The sequence below is a fragment of the Cyprinus carpio genome, unplaced genomic scaffold (assembly GCF_018340385.1).
Source record: "Cyprinus carpio isolate SPL01 unplaced genomic scaffold, ASM1834038v1 S000006615, whole genome shotgun sequence".
Classification (NCBI taxonomy): Eukaryota; Metazoa; Chordata; class Actinopteri; order Cypriniformes; family Cyprinidae; genus Cyprinus; species Cyprinus carpio.
In genome coordinates, this window is record NW_024879254.1 from 274,619 (window position 1) to 292,286 (window position 17,668).

Sequence of the window (17,668 nt, forward strand, 5' to 3'; positions counted from 1 at the left end):
CTGGATTTATGAGAAGTGTAAAGTTGTGTTCATCTTTGATGGTCTGGATGAAAGCAGAATCACACTGATGTTTTCAGATGATCAGAAAGTTTGTGGTGTGACTGAGACTTCATCAGTGGCTGTGTTGATGTCAAAGCTCATGAAAGGAGAACTGCTTCCCTCTGCTCTCATCTGGATCACCTCCAGACCAGCAGCAGCCAATCAGATCCCCTCTAAATACATCAACCGTTCTGACAGAAATTCAGGGTTTCAATGAACCTCAGAAGGAGGAATATTTCAGGAAGAGAATCAGTGACCAGCATCAAGCCAGCAGAATCATTTCACACATCAGAAGAGCAAGAACCCTCCACATCATGTGCCACATCCCCATCTTCTGCTGGATCTCATCCACTGTGCTTCAGATGCTCCTGAAAGAAGATCTGAGTGCAGAAATCCCTCAAACGCTGACAGAAATGTACATCCACTTCCTGCTGATTCAGATCAACATGAGGAACCAGAAGTATGAAGAGAGAGATCCAGAGAAACTCCTGCAGTCCAACAGAGAAGTGATTGTGAAACTTGCTGAAGTGGCTTTCAAACAGCTGATGAAGGGCAATGTGATGTTCTATGAGAAGGACCTGACTGAGAGCGGCATAGACATCACTGACGCCTCAGTGTATTCTGGATTTGCACTGAGATTTGCACTGAGATCTTTAAGGAGGAATCTGTGATTCATCAGAGGAAAGTCTACTGCTTCATTCATCTGAGCGTTCAGGAGTTTCTGGCTGCTTTCTATGTATTTTACTATTATATCATAAAAAATGACAACACATTGCAGTATTTAGATCAAGTACATAATCTCCATAGGGACACAGTAAATAAAGCCCTTGAGAGTGAGAATGGACACCTGGATCTGTTCCTGCGGTTTCTGCTGGGTATCTCACTGGAGTCCAATCAGAAACTCTTAAAGGATCTACTCACACACACAGTGAACAGTTCAGAGAGCATCAATAAAACCTCACAGTACATTAAAGAGAGAATAAAGACTGACAAAAATCTCCCCACTGAAAGATCCATCAATTTGTTCCTCTGTCTGCTGGAAATGAAAGATCAGACACTGTACAAAGAGATTCAGGTTTTTCTGAAATCAGACAAACAGAGAAAATCAGAGAAACTCACTCCTGCTCAGTGTTCATCAATCACCTACATGCTTCAGATGTCAGAGGAGGTGCTGGATGAGCTGGACCTCAAGAAATACAACACATCAGAGGAGGTCAGAAGACGACTGATACCAGCTGTGAGCAACTGCAGAAAAGTTCTGTAAGTAACTTTATTCTTATCAAGATCAAGGTAGTGTTTATTGTCTCCCTTGGGAGAAAATTGTTTTGGATTAGAGAGAACCTCTGCACATCAACACATAAAAAGACATACAGCATAAATAAATTATCCTTCCATTCCTATAATTCCTCATTACAAAAACAATGCCATTGAAATAATATATTACTTAAAAAGAGACAACACCACTCTGTTATCTCATACCAACTGATGCAATTTTCCTTCTTTCCCTTTTAAACGTCCTGTCACAATTGTTCATTAATTAATTTAACAGACAGTGGAACAAATGAGTGTTTATACCGATTTTGCCTGCATAATGGAACCCTGTATCTTCTTCCAGAATTCATCAGCACATACTCAGGGTGCAACACATGCAAAGAGTCCAATAAAATCTTATTGGCCTGCTGGATCATACACAACTCGGAAATGTTTTGTAACAAATTTCTGCAAATTTGCAGTTCATTTCAGAATGAATTGACTTTTGTGTCTGTATCCGCATAATTTTCCCTGCCACTCTCAACAAATAATTTAATTGGTCTCTCATACGATTAAGTTCAAAACCATACGATTATTTCATATCTTAAAACAGACTCTATCGTTGTCACAGTTATGGACTTCTGTTCTTCTGTTCTTACTGAGTTTCCTTATTTGGTCATGTTCCTTTTCTTGTTTAGTTAATTAATTAGCCCCACACCTGTTTCTGTTTCTCCCTGATTACGTTCCCAGTATTTAAAAAGTCTGTGTTCTCCATTATTCCTTTGTCCGCCATTGATGTTTCTTCGTTTGGATTTGTGTTTGGTTGTGCGCATTCTCTCCTGTGGATTATTAAAATACCTATTTTGATATCTCCTTTGTCGTGTGCTTTGCTTTATACACAAACACGTGTGACAGAATAGCGGACTGAAAAGTGAGTAAGTTTAGTGGCGTTTTTCTGTAAGGCACGCCTAGCAGCGAATGGTCCCAAAGAGGATTCTGCCGCTTTCGTGGAGTGGGTGCTGGAGAATAACGGATCACCGTTCACCGTCTGCCCCGCTGAGGAGGATATCTCCAGCCCCACTCCCGAACCAGAGACCAGCCAGCCGTCATCCTGCTGCACGGAATTACTGCCTGAGCCCACTGCAGACGGAGAGCCTGAGCCCGCCGCGACTGAGCTGATCATCGCCCTGAAGCCTGAGCCTCAAGCATTGACTGACCAAGTGCGTGAGCAGGCAACATCGTCCATTTCCGAGGGAGTTTTGGTGGAGATCGAGGGCTTGGAGGGAAGTCCCGCCCACACTCCCGCCACTGAGGGTGAGCTGCAACTGGTCACTGAACCATACTATGAGGAACTTATGGACCTTTTCCAGATAGATTTAATAGATTGGTATGGGTAGGCATTACCCAATTCTCCTGTGTCACCGCTGTTTCCGCCCAGTCCTGATTTTCCTGTATCTCCGCTGGTTCCGCCCAGTCCTGAATCTCCTGCATCTCCATTGGTTCTGCCCAGCCCAAGCCATACTGTGTTCCCTCCCAGCCTCAGGCCCTCAGCTCACCCTCAGTCAGCACCATCTGGGCGCTCTTATCCGCCTCGGGACTTCCAGTCTCCAGCTCCGCCTTGGTGTGAGGATCCCCTGTCTCCGCCTCCAGCCTCTGAGCCCTGGACTCCACCTCGGTCCTTTAACCCATCGGCTCTGCCTTGGCACTTAGCTCCCTTGTCTCCACCGTGGCCCATCATCCCACCAGCTCCACTGGACTCCCTCGTCCCTCTGGCTCCGCCTTGGTCAGTCGTCGACCGTCCGCCGCCTCAGGACTCCACTTCTCTGGCTTGGCCTCGTCACTACATCCCTCCGGCTCTGTCAGTCTTCTCCTTCCCTCTGGCTCCACCTCCATCCTCAGTTGCTCCGCAGCAGTCTCCCGGAGCCCCCCCTCCACCTTGGTTGCCTGTGCCTTCAGCGCCGCCTTGGCCTTCTGGATCCTCCGTGTCACCCTGGCTCTTTCTCCACCATGGCTCCTCCCACCATCAACTCCACCTTAGGCCACCATCCTGGCTGGCCTCTGGAGTTCCATCTGGCTCCGGGCTCCTCCCTCCATCCACTCCACCCTGGCACTATGTTCTATGCTCCCTCTCCATTGCCTGCCCTACGCCCGCCTCCTGAACCCCCACCCTCCCTCCTCTGGACTATTTCTGTCGGTGCGGGGACGCACCGTTCCGGGAGGGGGTGAACTGTCACAGTTATGGACCTCTGTTCTCCTGTTCTTACTGAGTTTCCTTATTTGGTCATGTTCCTTTTCTTGTTTAGTTAACTAATTAGCCCCACACCTGTTTCTGTTTCTCCCTGATTACGTTCCCAGTATTTAAAAAGTCTGTGTTCTCCATTATTACTTTGTCCGCTATTGATGTTTGATCATTTGGATTTGTGTTTGGTTGTGCCCTTTTCTTCTGTGGATTATTAAAATAACTTTTGATATCTCCTTCATTGTGCACTTTGCTTTATACGTGTGACAATCATTGCTTTATAAAACGTTAGCATAACATTGCTGCTCACGCTGAATAACTGTAATCTTCGTAAAAAAATGTAAATGCTGATGAATTCTTGTACAAATACTTGACACATGTGAGTGCCATTTAAGTTCACTATCAATGTGGTAATATTTGTAGGAATCAACCTGTTTAATATCTTGACCATGAACCACAACAGAGCTTCTATCTCCCACTTATCTGGGGTCTATAATGACTTCTTCTGTCTCCTTAACATTAATCTGCAGAAGGTGGTCTTCACACCAGGCTACAAACCCTCCTACAGCGGCTTTGTAGTCATTCATTTTACAGTGTCTTGTCAGCAGATGCAGCAGTACCGTATCATCAGAGAATTTCAGAATGAATCGACTTTACTGCTGACTGATGCAGTCGTTAGTATAAAGAGTAAACAGAAATGGTGAACTTACACACCCTTGCGGGGCACCTGTGCTACTTACTGCAACATCAGACAGAACTGAATTAATTTTAACCTGTTGTATCCTATTTGTTAAAAAAGAATAATACCAATTAATAATAAAAGTATTGACTTGTACTTATTATGTTGACACTGGAATTAAGCATTTAATTAATATAACTTTTCACCCAAGAGATGCTTCAAAAAACAAAAAACAGAAATGTGAAACAAATGCATTACAGTTAAAATTGCATTGCACATCAGGTCATTGGAGTTTTTCCACATTCATTCCTCTTTGCTGAAACATGCAAGCTCAGATAGGTTAGATCAATATAGAAAACCTGTGTGCAGCCCCTGTAAACCTCAGACATATCCTAGTGTGTTGTAAGTGTGTAGTTTGTAAGACAGGCCTGACACAGGGAAGGTACAGTCGTGGCCAAAAGTTTTGAGAATTACATAAATATTGGAAATTGGAAAAGTTGCTGCTTAAGTTTTTATAATAGCAATTTGCATATACTCAGAATGTTATGAAGAGTGATCAGATGAATTGCATAGTCCTTCTTTTGCCATGAAAATTAACTTAATCCCAAAAAAAAAACCTTTCCACTGCATTTCATTGCTGTCATTAAAGGACCTGCTGAGATCATTTCAGTAATCATCTTGTTAACTCAGGTGAGAATGTTGACGAGCACAAGGCTGGAGATCATTATGTCAGGCTGATTGGGTTAGAATGGCAGACTTGACATGTTAAAAGGAGGGTGATGCTTGAAATCATTGTTCTTCCATTGTTAACCATGGTGACCTGCAAAGAAACGCGTGCAGCCATCATTGCGTTGCATAAAAATGGCTTCACAGGCATGGATATTGTGGCTACTAAGATTGCACCTAAATCAACAAGCTTAGGTTCATCAAGAACTTCAAGGAAAGAGGTTCAATTCTTGTAAAGAAGGCTTCAGGGCGTCCAAGAAAGTCCAGCAAGTGCCAGGATCGTCTCCTAAAGAGGATTCAGCTGCGGGATCGGAGTGCCACCAGTGCAGAGCTTGCTCATGAATGGCAGCAGGCAGGTGTGAGCGCATCTGCACGCACAGTGAGGCGAAGACTTTTGGAAGATGGCCTGGTGTCAAGAAGGGCAGCAAAGAAGCCACTTCTCTAAAAAAAAAAAAACATCAGGGACAGATTGATCTTCTGCAGAAAGTATAGTGAATGGACTGCTGAGGACTGGGGCAAAGTCATATTCTCCGATGAAGCCCCTTTCCGATTGTTTTGGGCATCTGGAAAAAGGCTTGTCCGGAGAAGAAAAGGTGAGTGCTACCATCAGTCCTGTGTCATGCCAACAGTAAAGCATCCTGACACCATTCATGTGTGGGGTTGCTTCTCATCCAAGGGAGTGGGCTCACTCACAATTCTGCCCAAAAACACAGCCATGAATAAAGAATGGTACCAAAACACTCTCCAACAGCAACTTCTTCCAACAACCCAACAATAGTTTGGTGAAGAACAATGCATTTTCCAGCACGATGGAGCACCGTGCCATAAAGCAAATGTGATAACTAAGTGGCTCGGGGACCAGAATGTTGAAATTTTGGGTCCATGGCCTGGAAACTGCCCAGATCTTAATCCCATTGAGAACTTGTGGTCAATCCTCAAGAGGCGGGTGGACAAACAAAAACCCACTAATTCTGACAAACTCAAAGAAGTTATTATGAAAGAATGGGTTGCTATCAGTCAGGATTTGGCCCAGAAGTTGATTGAGAGCATGCCCAGTCGAATTGCAGAGGTCCTGAAAAAGAAGGGCCAACACTGCAAATACTGACTCTTTGCATAAATGTCATGTAATTGTCGATAAAAGCCTTTGAAACATATGAAGTGCTTGTAATTACATTTCAGTACATCACAGAAACAACTGAAACAAAGATCTAAAAGCAGTTTAGCAGCAAACTTTTTGAAAACTAATATTTATGTAATTCTCAAAACTTTTGGCCACGACTGTACACATGGCACCACAATCAAATAATAAAGTGCTTGGCGGCAGCAATAGAGACCAAGAGAGTGAACTAACGCCATCCCCCAAAATGCCAAGAATACCTTACCGAAAAGGCAGTCCTTTGTTAGGGAAAGGTAGAAAAAGCACGCTAAGTGCCTGTCCCCTGATGCATGCCAGCTGAATAAAGCCAGGGACTGGGAAATGTGAGTCTACCTAATCCACAGACTCACTTTCCTATTCGAAATTGTAGTCACCAATCTGTGCCCAGACCTGGGTCTCTGGTCCAACTCCAGTAGGATCGTCATAATAGTCAAACTGACAGTCCCTTGGGAAGAGGCCATTAAATAGGCCTTTGAATGGAAGAAGTCAATTGTCAACTTGGCAGCTGAGGCAGAGGAGCGGGGCTAGACGGTGAAAGTATACGCGGTGGAAGTGGGCTGCAGGGGCTTTGTGGCTAGTTCCACTATAAGGCTACTAAAGGAGTTGGTCATCAGAGGACAGGTCCAGCGGAGGATAGTCAGGGAACTGGCCACTGTCACTGAAAGAAGCAGCCACTAGCTGTGGCTGAAGTGGATGGACACAGTGTGGGCTGCCAAATGACCATGTAACAAAGTGACAAACACCCGGGTCTGGTAAGCCTGTGGTGGGCCTGCCTCGGCTGAAGGTATCTTGTGATAAAGGGCCGAAACACAACTGATGATGTGTTGCATTGATGGAAATTAGGGATGCACCGATACCACTTTTTTCAGAACGAGTCCGATAATGATGCTTTCATTTTTGGTATTCGCTGATACCGGTACCTGTATTTTCACAGCATTTGTTATATTTTTTACAAATATTGAGTATAGAGACAAAATAATAATAATAAGAAGAAGAATCATGTTAGTTGGCTTAAAGGTCCCATAGAATGGAAAAATCACTTTTATAAGGTGTTTGAACACAGTTGTGTGGCCAAAGTGTGTGAAAACAACCAGCCTATAATGGTAAAAATCCACTTAATCATTGTTTTATAATTTTAAAAAATGACGACATAGTCGGTGAAAGTCCCGCCCATTTGTGACACTCTCTGCCCTATTAGCATAAACACAGCATGAGAAGCTGCAGTCCGCCATTGCTGGAGATACAATGTCGTTGAATAAATGAAGAGTTGGTTTGGTTTCGGTTTTGATTTGAGAATCTTTGTTTGAATACAGAGCTTTGGTGTCCCTCGTTTGTGAGGCAGTCTGGTGTAAAATGTTAGCACAAAGTATAGGACTTTTCGGGTTTTTTTTCTGGGACATTTCCTTTGAAAATTAAATGTAACCACTGTGTCTTTAGCAGTCTATGGAGACTTCTATGTTCGTTACTGCATCCCAACACACAACACTTTTAATGGCTCTTTGGCGCTGACATTGTACCTCCAGCAGCTACAGCAAGAGAACAGTAATGGTGTACCGCAGCTTCTCATGCTGTGTATATGCTAATAGGGCAGAGAGCGTCACAAATGGGCGGGACTTTCACCGACTATGTCGTCATAGTAGTGAGAAACCTGGAACTGCTTGTGTGGAGAGAGTGTTTATGATTTTTTGAAATTATAAAACAATGATTAAGTGGATTTTTACCATTATAGGCTGGTTGTTTTCACACACTTTGGCCACACAACTGTGTTCAAACACCTTATAAAAGTGATTTTTCCATTCTATGGGACCTTTAAGCCAACTAACATGATTCTTCTTCTTATTATTATTATTTTGTCTCTATACTCAATATTTGTAAAAAATAACAAATGCTGTGAAAATACAAGTATCGGTATCGGCGAATACCAAAAATGAAAGCATCAGTATTCGACTCGTTCTGAAAAAAGTGGTATCGGTGCATCCCTAATTTCCATCAATGCAACACATCATCAGTTGTGTTTCGGCCATTTATCACAAGATACCTTCAGCCGAGGCAGGCCCACCACAGGCTGATCACAAAGTTGTAAATACAATTGACACAACAAAATAAAAAGTGGTTTAAGTCTTACACACTAAAAAACAATGGATCAGTTTTTCTTAGACCACAAAACACACACTGATCATTGACACTGTGATTGATCACAGAAATAAATGGATCAATGCAAATCTCCACATTTCTTAATCAATGGTGGTTTGTAAAACGCTCTCCATAATGCTTTTGTTTCATCACCCATCCCAAGCTTTTCCTTCCAAAATGTATTAACTCTCCCATTTAAAACAATATTAAAAAATTTTAACACAACATCGATACAACACTTTCCTCTCTACTGTATTCAAATCTAAATCTTTGAAAAAAAATCATGTAGGTCTAGCAAGGGACCTGACATACCCTTCAAGTCTGAAGTAATAATTTTTTTTGGAAGGGTATTTTTTGTATGGGGAAAGAGAACATTTTTCAAAGTCCATTAGTAGTGTAATTTCATCATCTGTTAATTTCTTCCTCCACATTTCTGCTATTGTTTTTGTATGGCAAATTGACTTTTGCCCCAACAAAAGGGCATATGCTGCAACATCACTTACTTCAGGACCAGCCACATCAACTACTTGCATCAGCTTTACAGTTATAGAGGCACACAACATCTGAGTGAGGCCAGGCACCTTAATTGTTGTATCTAAATGGGATGGTGTATATCACCATGATGCAAAGAAAAACCTTACATTTTCAAACCTTCAAATATAGCCAAAGAAAATAACGTTCCTGAAAGTGCAAAGCCCTGCCTAATACCCCTAAAACCCTTAAAAGGAGCACTCAAACCACCACCATAGATTTTGGTACAAACTTTGATTTGGTACAATACTTTGATCATTTGAATAAAATCCAATCCAAAACCAAAAGTTTCCAAAGTTCAAAAAGTTTTCTGTGATATGTGTGATAGGTTTAAGAAGGTGTGTACTTCACCGACCTGGTAAAAGCGATTGCCTATGCAGACCGGTGTTTTGATAAGAGTAATGTGTTGAAATCATAATCTCCTTAGACAGACACCGTGTAAACAGTGTAAACCAAGCTGGAGCGCTGATCGGAGTGAACTCATGCCAGTTGGCCTTAAAGACCTCTCACAAATTTACCCAATTAGATTTAAAGTAGCTAAAGACAGATTTACTTATTTAGGGATTGTTATAACTAGGATAATTAATTCATTAAGAGATGTTAATTATGCCCCCCTTTTAGAAAAATTTAAAAGAAACATTCAGTTTTGGAAGCCCCTTCCCATTTCATTAATTGGCAGAATAAGTGCCTTTAAGATGATTTTTCTCCTGCAACTACTATCTGTTCTAAAACATCCCTCTGTTTCTTTACAAGTCTTTCTTTAAACATCTTGATAAAATTATACTGCCCTTTATCTGGAATTACAAAAAACATAGAATTAAGCAAATACGTCTTTCTAAACCTAGAAATGTTGCTTTTCTTGCTTTTCCCAATTTTCGCTGCCATTACTGGGCAGCGAACCTCAGAATTATGTCAGTAATATTAAATGATAAATCTGGACGACAGGATTGGCTCAGATTAAAATGGGATGAATGTGTTTTTTATGAAAATTTATTTTGGGGTTGAATCTCTACCTTTATTAACTCCCATAGCTGACAATCCTTGTTTTATACCCTCCATACTAGATCAAGATTTTTTATCAATGGAAAGATGTAGGAATTTACACAGATGGTATTTTTGCCTCCTTTGAGAAAACTCAAGAAAAATATAAACTTCATAGAAGTAATTTTTTTTCAGGTTTTTTTCTGCAAGTCAAACTATGTACAATCCTATTTCAAGAGGTCTGCAAAAGTTAATCCTTCTTGTCTTGATACCAGTCTTAAAAACTATTTTGGTAAAAGGAGAATGATTTCTTGTATATATAACACCCTTCAGTCCTCTCAATTAAAAGTTCATGGGAGGAAGAATTAGGGGTAGAGATTTCAAATGAGATATGGGCAAATAGTTTGAAAGAAATTAACAGATGCTCCATAAATTCCAGACACTGACTCAGTATACAATTTTGCATAGATTACATTATTCTAAAACAAATCTATCCAGACTACTTAAAGGGTCATGAAACCCAAAAACAAATTTTTTGAGATTTTAACAGATATATTCACGCGTTGCAGTAATAGCTGTCACAAAATATGTTACAAAGTCGAAACTGGTCATTTTTGCGCTTTTTGGGACCATTTCGTTCATCCGGTTTAAAAAGTTAGTTCAAGGCATGTGACGTAAACCCGAGTCATTTGAGTGCTCATTGGCTGCGTGGCTTCACATTACGCATTTATGTCACTGAGTTGAGCTCCCATTATTCATGAGCAATGTAACATTATACATGACAAAGGACTCGTCTCATCCAATAACTGTGCTATGATTTGCATGAACTATTTCCCCCAGCAAACAGGGGGAGGTCCCCCAGACATTCCGAACATCCATTTAGGTCCGCAGTATGTCCACATTATAATGTTCGCGGGTGGACGTTTAGAGGACGTACACTTGGTCCTCTTTTTGACGTCATCTGCCATTTCCATTACAACACTTGAAAAATCCAGTCACCCATGCGTGGGCCTTTATCATCAGACCTGAGCAGTGTTGGGGAGTAACTACATGTAACTTAATTAGGTAATTAAATTACAAAATAAATGTAACTGTAATCTGTTCAACTCAAATTGTGAAACTCTTGTATTAAATAAATTCAATGCGCACAGACTGAAGTAGTTTAGGTCTTTGTTTTTTTTAATTGTGATGATTTTGGCTCACATTAAACATAAACCCACCAATTCACTATCTCAGCCAATTAGAATATTGTGATATGCCAATCAGTTTATCAACTCAAAACACCTGCAAAGGTTTCCTGAGCCTTCAAAATAGTCTCTCAGTATGGTTCACTAGGCTACACTATCATGGGGAAGACTGCTGATTTGACAGTTGTCCAGGGGACAATCATTGACACCCTTCACAAGGAGGGTAAGTCACAAACATTCATTGCCAAAGAAGCTGGCTGTTCACAGAGTGCTGTATCCAAGCATATTAACAGAAAGTTGAGTGGAAGGAAAAAGTGTGGAAGAAAAATATGCACAACCAACCGAGAGAAACAGCATTATGAGGATTGTCAAGCAAAATCGATTCAAGAATTTGAGTGAACTTCACAAGGAATGGACTGAGGCTGGGGTCGAGGCATCAAGAGCCACCACACACAGACGTGTCAAGGAATTTGGCTCCAGTTGTCATATTCCTCTTGTTAAGCTACCCCTGAAACACAGACAACATCAGAGGCGTCTTACCTGGGCTAAGGATAAGAAGAACTGGACTGTTGCCCAGTGATCCAAGTCCTCTTTTCAGATGAGAGCAAGTTTTGTATTTCATTTGGAAACCAAGGTCCTAGAGTCTGCAGGAAGGGTGGAGAAGCTCATAGCCCAAGTTGCTTGAAGTCCAGTGTTAAGTTTCCACAGTCTGTGATGATTTGGTGTGCAATGTCATCTGCTGGTGTTGGTCCATTGTGTTTTTTTGAAAACTAAAGTCACTGCATCCACTTACCAAGAAATTTTGGAGCCCTTCATGTTTCCTTTTGCTGACCAGCTTTTTGAAGATGCTGAATTCATTTTCTAGCAGGATTTGGCACCTGCCCACACTGTCAAAAGCACCAAAAGTTGGTTAAATGACCATGGTGCAAACTCACCAGACCTGAACCCCAGAGAGAATCTATGGGATATTGTCCAGAGGAAAATGAGAAACAAGAGACCAAAAAATGCAGATGAGCTGAAAGCCACTGTGAAAGAAACCTTGGCTTCCATACCACCTCAGCAGTGCCACAAACTGATCACCTCCATTCCATGCCGAATTGATTCAATTCAATTCAAGTTTATTTGTATAGCGCTTTTTACGATACAAATCATTGCAAAGCATCTTGACAGAAAATTAAGTTTCTACAATATTTAGTAGTAGCTTACAAACAAACAGACGATTAACACTATTAACAGCAACTATGCAATCAAACTTGTAGTAAAATATGCTAGTTCTGTATGTTGTTTCAGGGTTAACATCATCTGAGGTCCTCTGGGGGGTTGGCATCATCTCTATTCAGGTGTTCTGGATCCAGACTGGAGCTTGTGTAAATCCTAGTTACCACGGGTAATTAGAGGCAGTAATTAAAGCAAAAGGAGCCCCTACCAAGTATTGAGTACACGTACAGTTAATAAACATACTTTCCAGAAGGCCAACAATTCACTAAAAATGTTTTTTTATTGGTCTTATGAAATATTCTAATTTGTTGAGATTTTTGTTTGAGGGTTTTTGTTAAATGTGAGCCAAAATCATCACAATTAAAAGAACCAAAGACTTAAACTACTTCAGTCTGTGTGCACTGAATATATTTAATACACGAGTTTCACAATTTGAGTTGAATTACTGAAATAAATGAACTTTGCAGCAAAATTCTAATTTATTGAGATGCACCTGTACATATTTAAAATATGAGACACCAATGTTTCAGGAGTTAAACAATAAAGTAGTTTCAGATACTGGGTGGGATAGAGTGGGAGGCGACAAGTCCTCATTGAAGTCTATCAGCCAGTCCTCAGTTTCCATAGTCATGACTCCCTTTTATGCTGATGTCTCATACCCCTGGTCAGACTCACGTTGGAGCTCCTCTTCCAGGGCGAGAGTCAGCTCTGTCTTCTTTTTCTCAGCTACTGGCTGACGTGTCGTGGTGGTTAATAGCTCTCCAGCTGCGGGGGGCATGCACAAGCATTCCAAAGTCATAGGTGGTGATTTCAGCTCTGGGTGTGGCTGTTTTCCGAACTGGGGCACGACGCTCTCCAGACACCGGATGATGGTTTCCCTCCAGTTTAGTCCGGTGGTGTCTGGGAGGTCAATGTGGTTGTTAAAGGTGACCCCGATCTGGAATAAGGTCTTAAGGGTCTCATTGTCGAGGGAGCTGGTGATGGCAAGCCATAATAACTCTCTCATAAACTCCAAAATGTTGTGGCCCTCCTGAGCCATGTTGATGACCACTCAAATTTTTATAATAACTCCAAAAGCAGGCAGACAGGTTGTAGTACACATAACTGATAATGGTGACCAGATAGAAACTGGCAGTGAAAGCACAACTAAAATAGCAAACCAAACAAGATGAACTAAAACTAACGAACATAACTGTGACAGGAGGTGTAGAAAAGAAAAGAGAACATATTGTCATTTAATTTGCATAAAATTACCATAAGGATAGAGAAGAAGCTTAAATGATAGCATTCAATGAGCTACACACATACACATTGAGAAGAAATAAAAAAGCTAAAAATTTAGATAAAAGTAATCAACATAAGTTGCCAGGATATAAACTACATAAGTAAACTACATAAAAGGACACAAAATGTTCCTCATAGGTTTCTCATGATTTATGACAAAGACAAAAAGAAATTATTTCTCCTATTAAGGTATTGAAAAAGGGGGACCAAGTTTATTTGAAGGAATCAATATTATGTGTGAATGCCATTAATTGCTCCAAGTTTAAATGTACTAGTAATAATTTGAGCCACTGGTTTATTGAAAGATCTGTTCTGTCTTTCCAATTAAGTAAAAGTTCATTTTCTGGCAATACACTGGACAAAGTTTTTATTGTAAGGAAGACAAAATGCCACTACATTCCTAGACTTTAAGCAACCATATACCCAGTGCCTATAGTTGCTAGATAACTAGCAAGTAAGTCAGTTCCAAAGCAACAGAAAAAAAAAAAATAAATAAATAAATAAAACATGGTTGTAACACCTCAAAATTAACTAAACTGTGTATTTGTGTTTCTTTTAGTCTTGCTGGCTGCAATCTCTCTCGTCACAGCTGTGAAATTGTGGTCTCAGCTCTACAGTCATTAAACTCTCCACTCAGAGAGCTGGACCTGAGTAACAATGACCTGCAAGACACAGGAGTGAAGATGCTCTCTGATGCACTGAAGAGTACAAACTGTAAACTGGAGATACTGCGGTGTGTAAGAGTAGAACTACAAAATATTAAATGATGCATTTGATTTTGGACAGCTCTGAGTTGATGTATCTTGAATGATTAGTTCTCTTTAGGTAAAAGAATGTTAATGTTTTGATTGTTTGCAGTTCAAATATTATAATTCTTCAATGTTTAATATAACAGTTTTGGGCTTACCGGTAAAAACATGCTTAGAGTGATATAATATCAGAATTAATTCTAAAATGTATAAGCTTTTAAAATCTTGTGCTCAAATGTGTTTGAAAAGGTATTTTCATTATTTAAAGACTTAAAATACAGTGCAGGTGCTCAATTATTCAATCTACTTCCTTTCTCTTTGTAGATTATCTGGCTGTATGGTGACAGAGGTTGGCTGTTGTTATCTGGCTTCAGCTCTGAGGTCAACTTCACACCTGAAAGAGCTGGATTTGAGCTACAATTGCCCAGGAGAATCAGGAGTGAAACTGCTTACTGAAAGACTCAGTGATCCAAACTGCACATTGGAAAAACTCAGGTATGTTAGGCTGAAATTTGGCATGGTATAATTGTTTGTTATTGGTCGTTTTGGTTTTTACACATATATTGTTTGTCTCAGAAACACAGTGTCATAACAGTAGTCCATGCATAATACACCAAATATGATCACTTTGAATGATGAACAGAAAAAAGGCAGTTCAACCCTTAAGTGCATGAATGTTTAGCCAATCATTTTTACATATTCGGGTCAGATGATTTTACCATCACTGTCATTGTTAGAACTTATTTCCCCAGTACATTCAGCATCTGACTTATATTATTATATTTATAGAAATAAATGTCTGCTTGAAAAGAATGAAGAATATTGTTAACAAGTTGCTATAAAGAATCCATAATTAGCCTATATAACCATTGATATTTCATTAAAAAGAATACCGTGTTCTTTATGAGAAGTGGTTTTATTTAATTTTAACAAAAAGGAATGTTGTGTGTCACCGCAGTTAAATCAGTGTCTATCATGATAAAACCTTTATATCAAACCTATATGAGTATAATAAAAAATAAGAAATGCTAAATGAATACATTACACTGTAAGTAAACCTATTAGATTTTAGCCGACTTATGATATTTAGTCGACCAAATCTACACTAAAACTAAAAACAATTCAGATGACTAAAATATGACTAAAACTAAATGGCATTTTAGTCAAAAGACTATGACTAAAACAATCAGAATTTGCTGTCAAAATTAACACTGCATTTTGATCACTGGCACCTTATTCACCACATCCACCATCGAATGACAGTGACACTTATATTTCATTGTGTACAGTAGTTGCTCTGCAGTAAAGCCATTCAAGCCAGCTCAGTTTTTGCTGATGATATTCTTTTGTTTTACGCCTGTGGTTCCCTTTTATTTGGTCACTCTCAACATCAAGTTGGTAATGACTGACGAATTGGGATCTCACCAGAGAGAACAATCCACTTCGAGTGTAACTAAATGAGCCAATGGACATTGGCATGCGGATTTCACATCTGGCTGCCACACCCCGCAGCGCGGGTATAAGAGGCAGCAGGTGCACCACATTCATTCATATTTTTGCTTCGGAGCTGAGCGGTAGTGCATCACTACTGCTCTCTACTTCGGTGCTGCAGAGAGACAAGCGAGTGCGGGTGTTACGGCATGGCAGCGGTGGTCATGGTCACACAACAAGCAGAAAAAACATCCTCGTGCAGACAGCCACACCAGGAGTGTGCGGTGGCCAGCTCCCCTGCGTGCTTCAGCACAAAAACGGCTGATTTATACTCGACGTGTTTCGCTTAGGTGAGCGCGGAAAATATGACATCATCGGGGTGTTGCTGGAAGTTCACTTTGAGTGTGCGCAAACTATTCGCATGGCGGAGTGCACGGCATTTTTTGTAACTTTACGCATAGCTCCGCATCTGAACATGCATGAGTTCAGGGCGATTCTAGCCGAACACGCACGAGTTCAGGGCGATTCTAGCAGAACAAACACGTCTGTGTCGGCGTTTGTGTAAAACAGAAGCGATTTAATGTGAAGTTCAAACTCCATCAGGTGCTTTTTGACGGAAAAAAATGTTTGCATAGTTTGTTCAAGGCTTCTTATTTGAAGTACGTTTTATTTTTATTGTATAAAACAGAATTAGAATTCATTTAGATATTTATTATACACTATTTGCTTAAAGTTGTCTTGTGTTTGATGTGTAATACAGCCAATAGTTTAAGATTGTTTTAAGTACGACATAAAGAAATTATTAATTCATCAACTCATTCATCACAAGACTTGTACTGGCTAATGACTTCTTCTCACCGGTGATTCCCGACGGTTTTAGAGGACAATTACTCCTCGTCGCTCCCCTGTCCTTTCAAAGAATAGTACAACGGCGAACGCGACAAGTAGAAAAGCCTCGTCCATGAGGGAAGGTGCGCTCGCAGTCAGCAGAGCCAGGTGAAAGTATAAATCCCGCTTAACTTTGTTTGTTGTCCTCTTCTAAATAAATAATTCCGTAAGTGGGGCTTGAGGAAGTGACGTCGGTCGCGTCTGCACAGTGAGACACAGGAAACAGAAATACTGCAAAATAATAATTACGACTAAACGAAACGAAATAATGTTAAAACATTTCGTTTCATCTCATTTTGGTCAACGAAAATGAAGAGACATTTTAGCAGTTTTTATTTTGTAAACCACATTTAGTCTCGTTTTTATTCGTCAATGATATTGCATTATACATTTAATTATACAACAGTACATCAAAATAACTCAGAGCTTTAGGACCTCAGAACAGCTCTTTGTCTGTTACGGTGGACAGCAGAACGGGAAAGCTGTCTCCAAGCAGAGGATGGCCCACAGGATAGTGGATGCCATCACTTTGGCCTATGAAGCACAAGTTGTGCCCTGCCCACTCAGGCTGTGTCCTCACTCCACTAGGGGTGTCGCATTGTCCTGGGCACTGGCTTGTGGTGCCTCACTAGCAGACATTTGTAGAGCTGCGGGTTGGGCGACTCCTAACACGTTCACTAGGTTCTAGGTAGTGTGTCGAACCAGTTTCCTCCTGTGTAATCACCTCAAACAGGTAGTGGCACTGAGAGGCCCAGTTCAGAGTCGGCTTGCGGCGTCCTGGACGCCTAGTTCTCCAGAGAGTCCCCTGACTGAGCAGACCCTGTAAAGTCCTCCAGCACTTTGGCAGCCAGACATGCCGGAGCATCCGGCGCCAGGCCTTTCAGGCAATGAATTCCTGAAATCTTGTGTTTGGCTAGTGCCAATATGAGTGACCCAGTTGGGATCCCATATGTGTATTTCCACGGTACAATTACTAGGGCCGTGTTTCCCCTGGCAGACCCCGTTCTGCTGTCTCTAAATGATGCAGCCATGAATCTTATCAGAGACTTCCATGTGCAGTAGGGCCCTACGGGGTTACGTCACGTGAGTAAATGTCACTTAACCCCCTTTGGGAGGAGTTGACTCCGCAGTGTGTCCTCTTCCAAATGGAAGCGCACGCTTTCCCAGTGTTATCCA

At 41.0% G+C, this 17,668-nt stretch overlaps 1 protein-coding gene across 1 annotated transcript; it reads left to right on the forward strand.

Annotated features, from left to right (window-relative positions):
* Positions 1-483: 483 nt before the first annotated feature.
* Positions 484-14,727, forward strand: LOC122144210 (NACHT, LRR and PYD domains-containing protein 12-like). The gene is made up of 3 exons (XM_042754936.1): positions 484-1,299; positions 13,984-14,157; positions 14,498-14,727. Exons 1-3 carry the CDS (start codon positions 1,082-1,084, stop codon positions 14,697-14,699), a joined length of 594 nt encoding a protein of 197 aa, XP_042610870.1. The 5' UTR covers positions 484-1,081; the 3' UTR covers positions 14,700-14,727.
* Positions 14,728-17,668: the final 2,941 nt, after the last annotated feature.